At 39.2% G+C, this 16,551-nt stretch overlaps 1 protein-coding gene across 1 annotated transcript in view; it reads left to right on the top strand.

Moving 5' to 3' along the window:
• The window catches only part of ADGRG4 (adhesion G protein-coupled receptor G4), a 120,036-nt gene that overhangs the window by 50,707 nt on the left and 52,778 nt on the right, over positions 1-16,551 (top strand). Inside the window, exons 7-11 of the mRNA XM_017859807.1 lie at positions 2,101-2,140; positions 3,705-3,757; positions 5,305-5,468; positions 7,456-7,588; positions 9,439-9,557. Of these exons, the coding sequence (XP_017715296.1) occupies positions 2,101-2,140; positions 3,705-3,757; positions 5,305-5,468; positions 7,456-7,588; positions 9,439-9,557 (509 nt within the window). The remainder of the gene's footprint in view (positions 1-2,100; positions 2,141-3,704; positions 3,758-5,304; positions 5,469-7,455; positions 7,589-9,438; positions 9,558-16,551) is intronic.

Here is a 16,551-nt window from a genome sequence, read left to right as displayed (position 1 = left end):
TGAGCCACCACGCCCGGCCGCAAACTGATTTTTAAAACATAAAATGCTACTGCCTGTCTTCTGTACACTGGGATTTTGGTTTCTCTCACATATTCAAGTATTAATTATTAATCAAGTATTAATTCATATAAGTATTAATAGGGTCAAGAAAATTCATATAAATGAATGGAGATAAATCTATGGTAGGTTATTGTCTTAGTCAGTTTTGAGTTACTATAACAGAAATGCTATAGACTAGGTGACTTAAGCCACAGAAATTTATTGCTCACAGTTCCAGAGGCTGGGAAGTCCAGGATCAAGGTGTTGGCAGGTTCAATGTCTGGTGATGGCCCTCTTCTTGCTGTGTCCTCAAGTGGCAGAGAGCAGAGAGACAGAAAGCTCTCCTGTCTCTTCTTATAAGGGTACTGTTTCAAAAAAAATTCAAACTGTTTTTTTTTCTCTGTTGTCATACCAACACAACAATCAATATAGAAGATTTCTACCACCAAATAAATGTGTGGGGATTTTCCCCCAACACACCTAGCAGCTGATACTGCTGGTTGTTCTCTACTTCAATTCTATTCTGGTGCTATCCTCTCAAAAATAGCTTCAGATCTCACAGGTCCCCAAGACTGCCCCTCACCCCAGACACTAGTCAAAAGTCCAGGCCTCCAGAACTTCTGACTAACTGACTTCAACTTGGGATTCCCATGACCCCCTCTTTGAGCTTGATTAATTTGCTAGAGCGGCTCACAGCACTCAGGGAAACACTTATGTGTATTGGTTTACTATAAAGGACACTGCAGAAGATACGAATGAAGAGATGTGTAAGGAGAGGTAAGGGACAAGGGGAATGGAGCTTCTCTGATCTCCCTGGGTGCACCACCCTCCAGGAACCTCCATGTGTTCAGCTATTGGGAGGCTCTCCAAGCCCAGTCTTCTCGGGATTTTATGGAAACATCATTATGTCAGCATTCCTTTCCCAAGTCTCATAAGAGGCAAGACTCTTTCTGGAGAGGGTCTTAAGACTCACAATCAGAAAGATGAAGAAAGATTAGAGTTCTGCCTTGGGGCAGGTGAAAGGAGGGTGGGAGGAGATCAGAGAGATTCTGTTTACTGAAGCCAGCTTCTGAGGCCTAGCACACCCGACATTATAACAAGACTGTAACAAGGGCTATGGGAGTTATAAGCCAAGAACTGTGAATGAAAACATGTGCACACACATGCATACACACACACACACATATAACACCCCAGGCACTGATCCCATTCATGAGAGTTCCACCTTCATGATCTAATTACCCCTCAAAGGCCCCACCTCCTAATATCATCACATTGGGGATTGGACTTCAACGTTGAATTTTGGGAGGACACAAACATTCACAACATTTAACTCACTAAAACAAAACTAGAGATGTCTGGGGGTATACAACATTCTTTTAAAACCGTGTCTATTATTTTCCTTATTACAAAAGTAATATGTGACCACTGCAAAATCTTAGAGCTTTATAGAAATATGTATGTGTGTGTGTATATATATATAAAACCTGGATAGTAAAAATCTCTGAATACTTGCCTTCCCCTACTCCTCCAAGAACTCCTGTTAACAGCTTATTTTATTGATTTCTCTAGATTTGTTTTCACGCATTTACTAAGAGAATAAGAGCCTCCTCTACATACTGTTGGACAACTTTCTTTTCATGCCTTATAATACATCACGTATGCCTTTTCAGGCCAATACATGCAGATATAGCTCATTTGTTTTAATAATTGTAGAGGATTCTTTTATATGGTGTGCCATGATGTTTTCCTCCAATTATCTAATGATGGAAACTTGAGTAATTTCCACTTGTATGTCTATTTTTATGCATTTTTGCTGGTACCATTATGGAATAGATTCCTGGATGCAAGGTTAATAAGTCAAAGGCTTGCCACCGTTGTGGTACGCGTGTAGTAAGCAAGCCCATTGGAAGTGTTCCTCTGGAGCTTCAGCATTATTTGAATTCCAGCCTGGGAGAAGTCTATTGTTCTGCCTCAGTGTTGCCTTTCTCCTGATCTCGTGCCCTGCATACTTGGTACTATATTTCATTTTCCTATAATTTTGTAATGCTTTTGATACAGGGACATTTCAGAGGAAGAGATGGTCATGGATCGAGCTACTGTAAGTAATTTTTCAAAATGAATCTACTTGTGACCTATCCTATGCCCGATTAGATGTAAGTCAATAGCTCTTCCACCCAAGTGTATATTATCAGGTGAGGCTGTGTTGTGACAATTGGGGTCAAATTATGTTACTTCCTTTGGGATTGGCACAAAAGCCATCAAGAAAACCGTCCCCTGCTTTTCTGAACTATCCATGTGGCAGCTTTTTGAGGCACATTTTCTGGTCTATAGGAGTGTGGAATGACTCAGGGATTGTAAATGGTAACTGAATTTCTTGGTTATAGATGTCTTGCAAGAAAGCCTAGCTCTTCCAAGAGTGACGCAATTGTTTGCAAAACTGGCATTCACACAATAAATCCACCCTCTATTTGTCCAGATTTGAAGCCAGAGTGTGATAAAACTATCTCCCATCATCCTTGCCCCAATTCTCAGTTCTTTTTCAATTGCCTCAAAGCTTTACAACAGCACACTCTAAAATGAGTAGCAAACACACAGCTTTCCAGGTATTTAAGTATGAGGTAAATATTTGATGATACACAGTACAATCAAGCCCACGGTACAGGAGCCAGGTGCAGTGACTCACGCCTGTAATCCCAGAGATTTGGGAGGCTGAGGTGGGAGGATTGCTTGAGGTCAGAAGTTCACGACCAGTCTGAGCAACATGGGGAGACTCCATCTCTACAAAAAATAATTTAAAAATATTAGCTGGGAACGGTGGTGCATTCCTGTAGTCCCAGTTACTGAGGAGGCTGAGGTGGGGAGAATCATATGAGCCCAGATTTCGAGACTGCACTAAATTATGATTGTGCCACTGCACTCCAGCCTAGGTGATAGAGCAAGGTTCTGTCTCAAAAACAAACAAACAAAAAACAGCAACAACAACAAAAAACTATGGTGCATTCCAAATTATCCACTATCATTAAAAGTATTTTCTGTAAATAGCTGAGTCAGAAGTTTTGATGTATACACATTAAAGCATGATATAACTAAAAGTCCTGTCAATAATGGGTATAAAATCCTTTTGGTGATAATGTGGTCAAGCTGCCTGGGTTGGAACCCCTGCTTTTCCACTTCCTGACTATGAGACCTTGGGCAACTTAATTAACCTTTCTGTGCCCTGTTTCCTCATCTGTAAGATGAGGGCTGTTGGAAGGATAAAATGAGATAATCTATGTTAAGTGTTTAGCACTGGGCTTAGAACATAGTAAATGTTAGATAGTGTTTACAATTGTCAACAGCATGTTAATATCTAGACCTAGAAGGCTTGGATTCTGCTCCTAGTTCTGTGACTTGTCAACTGCGTGATACTGGGCAGACCATTTAACTTCTCTGTGACTCAGATTCCTCATGTAGCAAACAGGGTGACAATCCCTGCATTGCTCACCCTACATGGTTGGTGTGAGGAGTAAATGCATTGATGTTTTTGAGGGTAGTTTGTAGATGGCAATGGGTTACATAAATGTAAAGCATAATTATATAATTGTTGCTAACAATAAGCCCTGTACTCAGTTATGACATTTGTTTAAAGATTTCAGTGACTATGTACTTTTCTTTTGCATTAGTTGGAACAGAGAGAAGGACAAGAAATGGCTACAATTTCCTATGTACCATACAGGTAGGAAGTAGGAACTGAGTTTATTAATAGCTGGTACACTTAGTTCTGATTTTCCTTCCATTTAATTCCGTGTGTGTGGCCAGTTGGCCAGAGTTGTCAGAAGGAGATCAAAGTATCCAGTGATTATTTCACATATGCTGTAATTAGGCCCTTGCCTTCATGAAGTACGTTGTTTCGGTTGGTCATGGCTCAGGCTAGCAGCCAGCCTGCTGCCTCTTTGTAGTGAAGAAAAAATGGGGTGGTCATAATCTTGGATGGGGGAGTGAAGTGTTTGTTGTGGTCAAAAAGGTCCACGAAATACTGCGCAGGGAAATTGGAAACAACAACAACAACAACATGGAAAGTAGGTTCAGTTCTGTTCAGACTCTTGGTCCAGCTCCTCCCGGAATGCTGGCTATTGTTGATCTGTTTGATGCACATCAGGAAGAACATATAGACAGAAAAGGCCCATGAAGAGGTCTTTGAAGTGCAGTAGAGGGTCTGTTACAAGCAGGAGGAGAGGTTTAAAATGAAGACTCCTCTTTGGACTGGAAAGATGAAAGCTGAGAAGAGCTAGACTCCAAAGGAAGGAGGTAGGATGAGCAGGGACCTCACCAAATATCGTTCAGGGGAGGGGCAGACATCACTTAGGTTAGACATGGAGATAAGTTTTGAGCAAGTACAGGTATGCCTAACTTGCAACAGCTGGCAGGAGACTTAGCAAATATGTTCTTCAAAAAGCCATATCTACAAATGGAAATGGAAAAAAGATATAGGTAAGGTTTTGTATCTGAAATGTGCTTCCTAATGGAATATTAGAGGAATTCAGAATATTTGAGGATCTTGCTGTAGAGGATAGAGGATGAAGTCAAGGATGGCCCTATCCTTTCGTCAGTGATCTTTTAGTGGACATAAATACCGAGTGAGTCTTTGTGACCATGGGAAACGTTATTTCCCTGAGGCTGAGTTCCATCATCTGTATTATGGGAATAATAATAGCATTACCTCATACGGTTGTTGTGAGAAAAAAGTGAATCAGAACATGTGGAGGAAGGGCTTCACAAATGTGAGCTACTATCATTATCATTATCATTATCATCATTATTACTTATTATAGAAATAAGCCTTCTTCAGAACACTTCTTTATAGACTAATTGAGCATCACATGCCTATTTGCCTGATTTCAGTAATGATGGGTAAATTGGAGACCAGAAGAATGAAAGGTTCTCTCTGAAATAATAAATCCTGAAAACTCCATCTTCTCTATTAATTATTACAAACTCTTAGAGAAATCTCAAGGCTAGCAATTTCAACACAATGCATATGTTACTGACTATTCTTTTGAAAATAGGTTTTGCATTGTCTGTTTTGGATAAGAGAAAAATTATCAGAATATTTCAGTATGCTATCTTCCATCACTTCTTAAGATTGGCCACTTAATAGCTGTAAAATGTTTGACATTTATGAACTACCAATTAAATCAGCTGTACAAAATTTCAGCATTGCAGTCCAAGTTGCACTCCCTTGACATAACTGCAACAATCTTTCTTTTTTATTCTGCTTTGTAGCTGTGTTTGTCAGGTCATCATAAAAGCCAGCTCTTCCTTAGCATCCTCAGAATTGATGAGCAAAATCAAAAGTAAAATACATGGCAACTTCACGCATGGAAACTTCACACAAGATCAATTGACGTTATTAGTAAACTCTGAGCATGTTGCAGTGAAAAAACTAGGTAATTTTTTGGGGGGGGTGGATATTGCAGTATGAACTTACTTTCTTTATTATAAAACTCATAATGCATACCTGGTTAAGAATTCTAAGTCCAGAAAGGAGAGAAGTCACCTTTATGCTTTTTCCATATTCTTGGTACCCAGTTGATCTGATGACCTTTCTACCTTTAAGAACTTATGGAAGAACAGAGTGCTGGAGGAGTTACCAGAGACTGCTGGTCGGCTCTGGATATTAGAAATGGTCAGTCCATCAATGGAATGGGAGGATTTTCCCTCTTGCATAAATACCCAGAGACCTGAAGAGCTTCCTCATTAACACACAGTAGATGCCCAATAGATAATTGCTAATTTATTGATTGACTCAGACATCTTATTCATCTTGGCAAGTGATCTGGGAACTGTCCCAGATTTCTCTCGTGGATATTCTCTGATTAGCAAAGCTTTATTGGTAAAAGTGTGAGGTTACCAGGCCACTCCACCTCCTTCCCAGCGCAGCTTTATTCCTTTTCCCCAATAGTCTGCTGTAGAAATCATTGAGCTCACACAGCTCTACTGCCAGATAACACACACAGGCATTAGAACGCAAAATCCTTGGCAACATACTGATTAAATATCAGAAGGCAGCCTGTGACAGTGCAGGGTGTCAGTGAAATGGAGGGCAGAAACATGTTGAAGCCACAGGCAGAGCCCACCATGTAAATGACACTAATGAATGTGTCCTAAGAGTGAGAGGAAGGCACCTTTCACTCTCACTCAGAATGGAGACTGGGATAGCTGAGCAAAGCTAGCTGGGCCACTTCTCACACCATTCTCTCAACACCTGAGGGAAATATTTCCAGAATCAGGGCCATGAAACCCAGTGAGTGCTCAGTAAAAACCGGGAACTTATCATATAGACTTAGCCCAGGTCACATCTCCCTTCACGTGACAGCAAAACCCTGCCTTAACAGCCCTCTGTGGAAGTTTGCCCTGTCCCTCAGCACCAACATCAAAAACAGAGCCCTTGACTGTGTGCAGTGGCTTACACCTAGAATCCCAGAACTTTGGGAGGGTGTGGCAGGAGGATCACTTAAGGTCAAGAGTTTGAGACCAGCCTGGGCAACAAAGCAAGACTCTGTCTCTACAAAAAAAAAAAAAAAAAGTAGCTGGACATGGTGATGCATGCCTGTAGTGCCAGCTATTCCAGAGGCTGAGGCAGGAGGATAACTTGAGACCGGAGGTTGAGGCTGCAGCGAGCCATGATCACGCCATTGCACTCCAGACTGGGTGACAGAGTAAGACCTCAAATAACAAACAAACAAAACAGAGCTCCCCTGTCTATATTGATCATGTCAGATACACTGAGTTTACTAAAACAAAATCCATCTCACAGTCTGTTAAGAAGGGGGCCATCCCAGAAAGAGAAGTTGGCCTACAGTCTCCTATCTTTGGACATAAAACTGATAACAGTGGGTATCTCAGAAGCTGGGCAATTGATAGGTGGGAACTTTTGACTCTACACTCCACTGTGTGGCTTGAATTTTTTCAATGCATATGTATTGTTTTAAAAACAAGACAAAACAATGTCAGGTGAGGTGGTTAATGCTTATAATCCCAGATCTTTGGGTGGCTGAGGTGGGAGGATTGCTTGAGGCCAGGAATTTGAGACCGGCCTCTATAACATAGCAATATGCTGTCTCTACAAATTTTAGAAAACGTATCTCATAAACTGGTTGTTTTAATGAAAAGGACTAAATATGTCGTTATACTGGGTGGTTTGTTATTTAAAAAAAACACATTCCATATAATGATATTTTCAATAAGGCCTGGTCCAAATGGCTAGATAGAAAAAGTTTTGTTTTTTATTTGCTGATCTTTACGTGCAGCATAATAATGACGTTCATAATAACATATAATATTATATTATTATATAGTAATAATAATAATGGACGTTCGTAATACTTTTAAGTGCCTCTTGCCCTTTAAAATGTGCATACATTTTCTCTGTAGAGCCTGGAAATTGCAAAGCCGATGAAACAGCCTCTAAATACAAAGGGACTTATAAGTGGCTATTAACCAACCCTACGGAGACAGCCCGAACTAGATGCATAAAAAATGAGGATGGAAACGCCACAAGAATCTGGTATGTACAGGCCAAGTTCTAATTGCTGATTCAGATATACAAAGATCTGCTTAATTGGGGACATGTTTCTATGTCATTTGTCTGAGCATGTGCCCTTCCTCCTCCTCTAGTGCCCGTCTTTCTTTCTATTACCTTTTGGACCTGTTTAAACATATGCATGCAACATAATAAGAAAAATTTTCAAGGAGACAAAAGATAAAAGTTATTCATCATCCCAGAAGAAAATTCAAGAAGACAAAAGAGAAAAAAGTCATCCATAACCCTACTGCCTGAACATAGCTGTTTTTAGGTTGACATATATTTTTTTCATCTAGCCTTTCTCTGTATGCCTTTAAGTTTTATGTAGCAGTAATCACTGTCCTTCTATCAATAATGTAATTTACCATTTCATTCAATGGTTTATCAAACATTTTCCATGTTTTACATTTATGATCTTAATGTTCATTTCAAACAACAACCTTGGAAACTGGTCTATAGTTGATGGGCTAGAGTAATTTACTAAATCACTCTTCTATTGTTGACTTTATCATTTTCCTTTTTAAAATCATCAGCCCTCTTTTCTTACTCTCTGCTGTTCATGGTTTATGCCATTAACTTAAGTGGGCAAAACCAGAGGGGCAGCAGGTTTTGACAGAGGCTTAAAAGCACTCTTTTAGAAAGCAACATTAGGGGCTTTCCTTTTCCTCCCTGTGTCTAATCAGTCAGCAAGTCCTGCAGCTTTGACAGTCATAGTCAGAGCTTACATCTAGCCTTTCCTTTCCAACCCCACTGCCAGTACCCTGGTGCAAGCCCTTATTGCCTACTATTAGAGCTGTCTCCTTGCCATCTAACTTAATGGTACGCCTTACCCACCTCCACCAACTATACTCTACACTGCTGCCAGCATGATTTTCCTGAAGTATGGCTGCTGTCATGCCACCGTCCTGCTCCAGCTCCACACTGCCTCAAGAATTAAGTCGAAACCCCTAAATATAGTCCTTCAGACCGTGGACTTCCTCTCCTGCTGTCTCACTCAGCATTCTCCCTCCCTTTACCATACGCTCCAGTCAAAATGACAGTTTGCTGTTCTGGGCTCAATGGGCGCTTCCCAGGTCTCTTTCTCTGCTTGTGCTGTCTGCTCTTGGGGTTGGGGAAAGAGATTTTTCTCTACCTCTGTCCTTTCAGCGCACAGCTCAGCTCAAATGCTGAAAGTAACGTCTCTTTCCTTGGTGGTTTGATAGATTCAGTTTTGTTTATACAGCTTTTCATCTTATATTTGCCCTAAGTTTCAAGTAGTTACATTTAGAGTTTTAAACCCCCTATTTACAAGTTCCTTGAGGGAGGGATGAAGCCCTGCCCTGTTTGCCTGTGCTACCTATTACCATTCCCAGAATGGAGTGGGTGCCCAATAAATGTGTTAGCTGACTTGAAATGAACTGGTTTGAATCGGGTGAGACACAGGGGAGGGTGGATGATGAGGGCCAATGAGCTATCGAGGGCTCTATATTAATTGTTTTAAGTTAATATGCTGGATAGAGACCACATTCCAACAGGAATTTCCCCTTAAAAGAGGGGTAAGAAGGGACAGTGAGAGTAAAGAGTTATGTCTAGAGGGCCGGAATCTCTGTCTTGACGCTTGGCCAGCAGGACATTCCCACGCCCCATTCCCAGCTCCCTCGCCTGTTTATCTTGCTCCCTAAGAGCAAAATTTCTTCATTTCACAAAGAAGTACTGGGCTCCCACCTTTGCTATCTATGCCAGGAGGCTGGGGGCAGGTGAGGAGAAGGCATGCTAGGGATACTCCCACTATTTGCTTTAAGATTATCTTTGCCTCATCCTCTGATGAGAAAGCTCTTTCCTCTTTTTTTCAGTTCAATCAGCATCAACACGGGCAAATCTCAGTGGGAAAAGCCAAAGTTTAAACAATGCAAATTGCTTCAAGAACTTCCTGACAAGATTGTGGATCTTGCTAATATTACCATAAGTGATGGTAAGATTGTTTTGTACATATAAGACAAATTATGGAACTTCGATTACTTTGCCTACTTGACCTCAAACCAGAGAGAGTATAGGCAAACCCCACTTAGGAAAATCTACCTTACGACAATCCAATTTCAGAACAAAGGTAATTAATGTTGGTGGAGGTGGTGGTGGGGCATGAGATGTTAGGACTATCAGTGTTTCAGTGATTTTTGTTTGGTTTTGCTATATACATATCTTTTTCTTTTCTTTCTTTCTTTCTTTTTTTTTCTTTTGAGACAGAGTTTCACTCTTGTTGCCCGGGCTGGCGTGCAATGGCGCGATCTCGGCTCACTGCAACCTCTGCCTCCTGGGTTCGAGCAATTCTCCTGCCTCAGCCTCCCGAGTAGCTGAGATTACAGGCGCCTGCCACCACACCTGGATTTATTTTGTATTTTTAGCAGAGGTGGGGTTTCACTATGTTGGCCAGGCTGGTCTCAAACTCCTAACCTCAAGTGATCCACTTGCCTCAGTCTCCCAAAGTACTGGGATTACAGGTGTTAACCACTGCACCTGGCCTTATTTTACTTTTTTGGCTAATTGTTGTTTTTATTTTATTTTAATTTTAAAAGTTTTAATAAGTAATACTTCACCAACTTCAATATTCAAAAAACAAAAAGGGTATATGTAAAACATCTCCATCCCACTGCAGACCTTAGCCATTCAGTTACTATCCACAGAGATATTTTGTGGATCCATTTTATGGATCCATAATGAAATGTGGATATATATATACACACACACATATATGTGTGTGTGTATATATGTCCACACACACATTTATATATGTGTGTATGTATATATACACACACACACACATACTCTCCCTCACTTTTTGTACATGTAAAGTGGAGCATGCTATACACACTATTCTTCACGTTGCTTTTTTCTGTTAACAATATATTGCAGAGATTATTATATCAACATATAAAGAGTTTTCTCATTCTTTTTTCCCCCTCTGCACTGTATTATATATACCACAGTAAATGTGCCACAATTTATTTAACCTGTTTCCTATGGATGAGTATTTAGGTTGTCAGTAACATTTTCTATGAAAACATGACTGTACAACTCTTTTGTGTTTTTTTCATTGTAGGGAAAATAGTATAACATACTTTAAAAAATACTCACATTTTTGGTAGTATATAAGATGTTTTAGAGTTAGCATTGTCTAAGCAGCTGATTTAGAAGGTTGCATGTCTTTCAAAAATACATTTGTAGACCATGTTAGCTTTTATTTTCGTTTGTGACGCTGTTAGCATAATTCATATTATTAGGTAACAGAGATTCAAAATAAAGAGTATCTCTTTAAAAAAAAACACTGCTTTGATGAATATTACACATATGTCACAATTTTGAGAAGGTAGGGGTATACCTAAAGCATAAGTCCTTGAATGTGGAATTGCTGGGTCGATCATACGTTTGATGGTGTCAAAATGCTCTCTGTAATAGTTACAGCAATTTAGATTCCCACTTGCAAGGTATGAAAAGTGCCTTTTTCACAACTCCTTCATCAACACAGCATGTTTGTTATCAGACTTCTGGATCTTTTTGCGATATGATAAGCAGAAATTGATATCTCAGTGTAGTTTACAAACTTTTTAATGGAGATATTCGCATATCATAAAATTCACTCATTCAATGTGTACAATTTAGTGGGTTTTCAAAAGCATATTCACTAGATTGTGCAACCATCATCACTGATTCCAGAATATTTCATCACCCCAAAAAGAAACCCTGTACCCATTAGCAGTCTCACCATTTCTCCCCCATCCCAGCTCCTGGCAGCCACGAATCTACTTTTTTATCTATGAATTTTGCCAGTTTGGGGCATTTCATGTTTCTGAGGTTCATCCAATGTTGTAGCGTGTATCATTGCTTCATTCCTTTTTATGAATGCATTATATTCCATTATATAGATATACCACATTTTGCTTATTAACTCATCAGTTGACGAACATTTCTTTTCCACCTTTTGGCTATTATTAAAAATCTGGCTATACACATTTATGTACAGATTTTATGTAGACATATGTTTTCAATTTTCTTGGGTATATATCGACGAGTAGAATTGCCCATATGGTAACCCTATGATTAGTTTTTGAGGAACTTCAAAACTGTTTTCCACAGCGGTTGTGCCATTCTACATCCCTGCCGACTCTGTATGAAGGTTCCAATTTCTTCATATCCTTGTAAACACTTATTACTATTGTCTGTCTTTTAGATTATGACTGATAGTAATGCCCCCCAACACACCTTTATTCTTGGTGTTAGTAATTTGTGTCTTCACTTTTTTTATCCTGGTCAGTCTAGCCAAAAGTTTTAAATTTTATTAATTTTATAGACTTTATTTTTTAGAGGAGTTTTAGATTCCCAGCAAAATTGAGCGGAAAGTACAGAGTTCTAGCATATGCCCTCCCCAACCACATGCACAGACTCCCCACCATCAACATCCCCCACCAGAGTGGTACGTTTTTTACAATTGAATGTACACTGACACATCGTTATCACCAATAGTTCATAGTTTTATATTAGCGTTCACTCTTGCTGTGGTACATTGTGTGGGTTTGGACAAATGTATAATGACACGAATCCACCATTACAATATCATATGGGATATTTTCACTGCTCTAAAAGTCCTCTATACTCCACTTATTCATCCCTCCTTCTTCTCAACCCCTGGCAATCACTGATCTTTTTACTATCGCTCTGTTTTTGCTTTTTCCAGAAGGCCATATAGTTGGAATCTTACAATATGCAGCCTTTTCAGATTGGCTTCTTTCACTTAGTTATGTGCATTTAAATTTCTTCCATGTGTCTTTTCTTGGAGTGGCAGCTCATATCTTTTTGGCACTGAATAATATTCCATTGTCTGGAGGTACCACAGTTTATTTACTCATTCACCTACTGAAGGACATCTTGGTTTCTTCCAAGTTCTGTTAACTATGAATACAGCTACTATAACATCTGTGTGCAGGTTTTTATATAGATGTTAAGCGTTCAACTCATTTGAGTAAAGAACAGAAGGTGTGGTTGTTGGATTGTGTGATAAGAGTATGTTTAGTTTTGTAAGAAGCTGCCAAATTGCCTTCCAAAGTGGCTGTACCATTTTGCATTCTCATCAGCAATGAGAGTTCCCGTTGTTTCACATTCTTTCCAGCATTTAGTGTTGTCAGTGTTTTAGATTTTGGCTATTCTAATAGGTGTGTAGTGGTATCTCATTGTTGTTTTAATTGGCAATTCCTTAACAACATATGGTGTTGAATAGCTTTTCATATGCATATTTGCCATATTTATGTTTCTTTTGGTGAAGTGTATTCTATAGGTTGAATGTTTGTGTGCCCCAAAAATTCATATGTTGAAATTCTAACCCCAATGTGATGGTATTTGGAGATAAGGCCTTTGGGAGGGGATTAGGTCATGAGGGTGGAGCCTTCATGAATAAGATTAGTGCCCTTATAAAAGAGGCCGCAGAGAGCTTCTTTGACCCTTTCACCACGTGAGGTTACAGTGAAAAAATGACGATCTATGAGCCAGGAAATGAGCTCTCACCAGACACTGAATCTGTTCTTCATAGACAACTTGCCAGACATGGTTCTACTGCATAAAATGGGTCCCTCCCATAGTGAAATGTCAGAAATTGAGGCACAGGCATTCCAGTGCCTCTCAGAAGGACCAGCGAATTGGCCTTGAAGCAGTGAACTTCTCAGACTTGTTTTCCTTGCAGAGGATGCAAGTTTGAGATCCTTGCTGAGGACTATGTAGAAGAATTAGGAAAGCAAGCACAGCTCTGATTATTTCTAGATCAGAAACCAAGAGTCAGGGCAATAGGAAATGTTACAGCTTGAAGTGAGTGGGAGGAAAGTTAGAGGGTTTGTGTTTCACGCTGACCTCCCTCCTTCTGAGTGACACATTTTCTTTAGAAATGCTAATAGAATTTTCTCTTGTGGAAGAAAAAGTTAATAAACAGTCATAACAACAACAAAAACACTGCATGGGTTGGGATTTTAGAAAATTGACTGTGAGAAGTCATTTTATATATATAAAAAAACTATTGTGGAGTAAAGGAGCAGTTGGATGATGACTGTAATGTATATAACTGAAAAGTAAACTATCAAATTTATTATCTTTGGAAGAATCCTTCTATTCTACTTGTAAATTAAGGGCTTAATGAACAATGAATACAATATAAAGGAAAGCAAAATGTATTCACGCTGAAACAATTTATTTTCTTTTGCTTTCAATCTTGCTGACAAGCATTAGATATCTTGGTTGAAGAAAAACTCTTCAGCTCTCTCACTTAAATGCTCCTTTTTCTTAACTCTTTAATATCACAGAATTAGAAAAGGTACCTTTATTTCGAAGTTCTTTGGATTCTCTTCTGTGCTCAATGTTCGTTACCTCCATGATATTAAAGATGCATCAGGCTCTAGTGAAGCTGACTAGAACTTTTCACAAAACTATTTCCTGTCTGTGTCCATTCCACCATCAGGGTAGGATAGTGAGTGCTTAAGAGAAAACAGTGGAATTTCCAGGAGGTCAGGTAGAAAGACTGCAAAGCACAGCTGTCCCAACTCCCAACACAGTGGAGAAAAGGGCCAAAGGCACAGATGCTGTAAAAAGTGATATTGAAGAGCTCAAGCTTTGGAGTCAGCATTGGGTTAGAATATTTCAATGTTTTAACTTCTTCATCTATATAAAGGGAATAATGTGAGTACTTTCATGACTAATACAAAGGTTATTGTGATGAATAGATGAGAAAATGCATGTATAATGCCTTGCTGTTGTATCCTATCTCCAGAATGCCCACCAACTCATTCCCTCTTTGTCAATTGGGAGTTGAATCAGGGCTGGCTTGTGACTGCTTAGCCCAGTAGAATTTGGGAGAAGCGGCTTTGCCAATGATGGGACTAATTTTTAAGGGGACTGGAAATTTCTGCATCCTTTCTCTTGGTACACTCTCATTTGAGATGCTTCCTCAGAGCCAGACACCATGCTATAAGAAGCCCAAACAGTGGCGTGCTGAAAAATATTTAACAACCAACTCTACCCAAAGAAGGTACTGATTTGTAGCTTTTGCCAGTTTTCATGATATAATACCCTCTACTCCATGGCTGAATACAACTTACAATGTAATGTATAGTGACTGAACTATAAAGTTGGTAAGAGATGCATGCGCAGATACGGTAGATATGCAAATAATCACAAGAGCTTAGATTAGTAAAATGTAGCAAAATAATTAGAAAGTGAAGATGTTTCAGCATCATTTTAAAATATAATTTATGCAATTGTAAGTTTATATAATTTAATTTTTAATAATGGCCATGTTTAACAACTAGTTCACAGAATTCCTGAAAATTTAATAATTGGTTCTCACCAGCTGGTACAAGTTAGCTCCAGTACATCACAAGCCGGATCCACACACTACTGAGCCCACACCACTGGGAGAGGCCATGTGTAGGGAGTACAGCCAACAGCCCCAACTGAACAGTCAGCATCAATTGCCTGCCATGTGAGTGAGCCCTGTTGGACATCCAGCCCAGATTAGCCTTCTGATATATTCAGCCTCAGCTGCTATCTGACTTCAACTGTATGAGACACTCCAAGTGAGAACACTCAACTGAGCCTAGTTAACACACAGAATCATGAAGGATAATAATACATTATTGCTTTAAGCCATTAAGTTTTAGGGTGATTCGTTATGCAGCAATAGATAACCTGGAACACTGGCTCACAGAAATTGCTCAGTAAAGAGCAGATATTATTATTTTGAATGTTGTAATTACTGGCAGATTAACTGTGACAGTATTTCAAGGAATGAGGATCAATTTATTTTGCAACAAATAAAGGAGAAGTCCCTTTATTACTTTTGCTTGAGGACCAGGAATTTTACACGATGAGTGTAATTTAGCTTGAATTTTCCTTAAAACTATACAACTCCAGAGAAAAGTCTATAATTACTTTCCACAGTATAGCTAGTCTCCCATTGGCCTGCTGTTTACTTTCATTCTGCCACAGCAGGGACTACGTGAAAGTGAAATTGCACCACTGAAGCCCAAAGAATCATGACTAGGCAGCTCTTGCTATTTTCAACAAAGTCTGAGCAATTTAATAAGAGCAGTAGAAAGACCCGTGAATGAGCTCACTATCTTTTTCTATCATGCCTAGTCTTAATATTTTCTCAGCTTTTTTAACTTACCAGAAGATAGATGCTAACTGGGACAAAATATTAATTCAGAAACAATTACAACCTTGTTTAATCTCCTTTCTGCCTCCCATCTCCTCAGGGAGAACTCTGTCTTTGCTAGTTCAGTTCCTATGTGAGGCATTGTTGGACAAATTGGGGTAATGGTTGGGGAGGAATTGAGAGGATCTCAGTTATGATTGCTGAATTTACATTGATGAGAACAGAAAGTTGTTTGCAGAAATAAAAGAGAATAAAGAAAGAAAATAAAGAGGAAAAGGAGAAAGCAAAAAGTAGCCTGTGTAGGCTTTTGAAGGTGTTAAGTTGTGGGGAACTTGGGCTAGGAGAGAGATTTGAGGAGACACTGATAACTATGGAGGTCATTGAAAGAGAGAGAGGAAGAGAAATACAGACAGAAAGAGAGAGGATGAATTTTATGCTGAATTATTTTGTTTTCTGAAACAGAGTTGACTATTTGTAATATAACCTGGGTTAAGTGTGTTATGAGTGTTGGCTCTCTCGGGAATTTTTCTTAACAAATTGTATTTTTTATTATTTTCCTTTATATTTTGGTTACTGGACTTGAATGTGAGTGCTTTAAGCTAGGAAGACACCACAAGAAAGCTCAGCTTTATATGTGTTATATTTAACTAAAATCGAATTTGTGCTGTATTCGTTTAACAAAGCTCTTCACTTTAAAAGTGAGTCATAATTCAAACAAAACAATTATTTAGAAGAAGCATTTATGAGACAAGAACTTTTGGGCACTGACAGGATATTT

The sequence above is a fragment of the Rhinopithecus bieti genome, unplaced genomic scaffold (genome assembly GCF_001698545.2).
Source record: "Rhinopithecus bieti isolate Rb0 unplaced genomic scaffold, ASM169854v2 scaffold_52066, whole genome shotgun sequence".
NCBI lineage: Eukaryota > Metazoa > Chordata > Mammalia > Primates > Cercopithecidae > Rhinopithecus > Rhinopithecus bieti.
The sequence above is the reverse complement of the archived record's forward strand: the minus strand, read 5'-3'. Positions and strand labels throughout refer to the sequence as shown.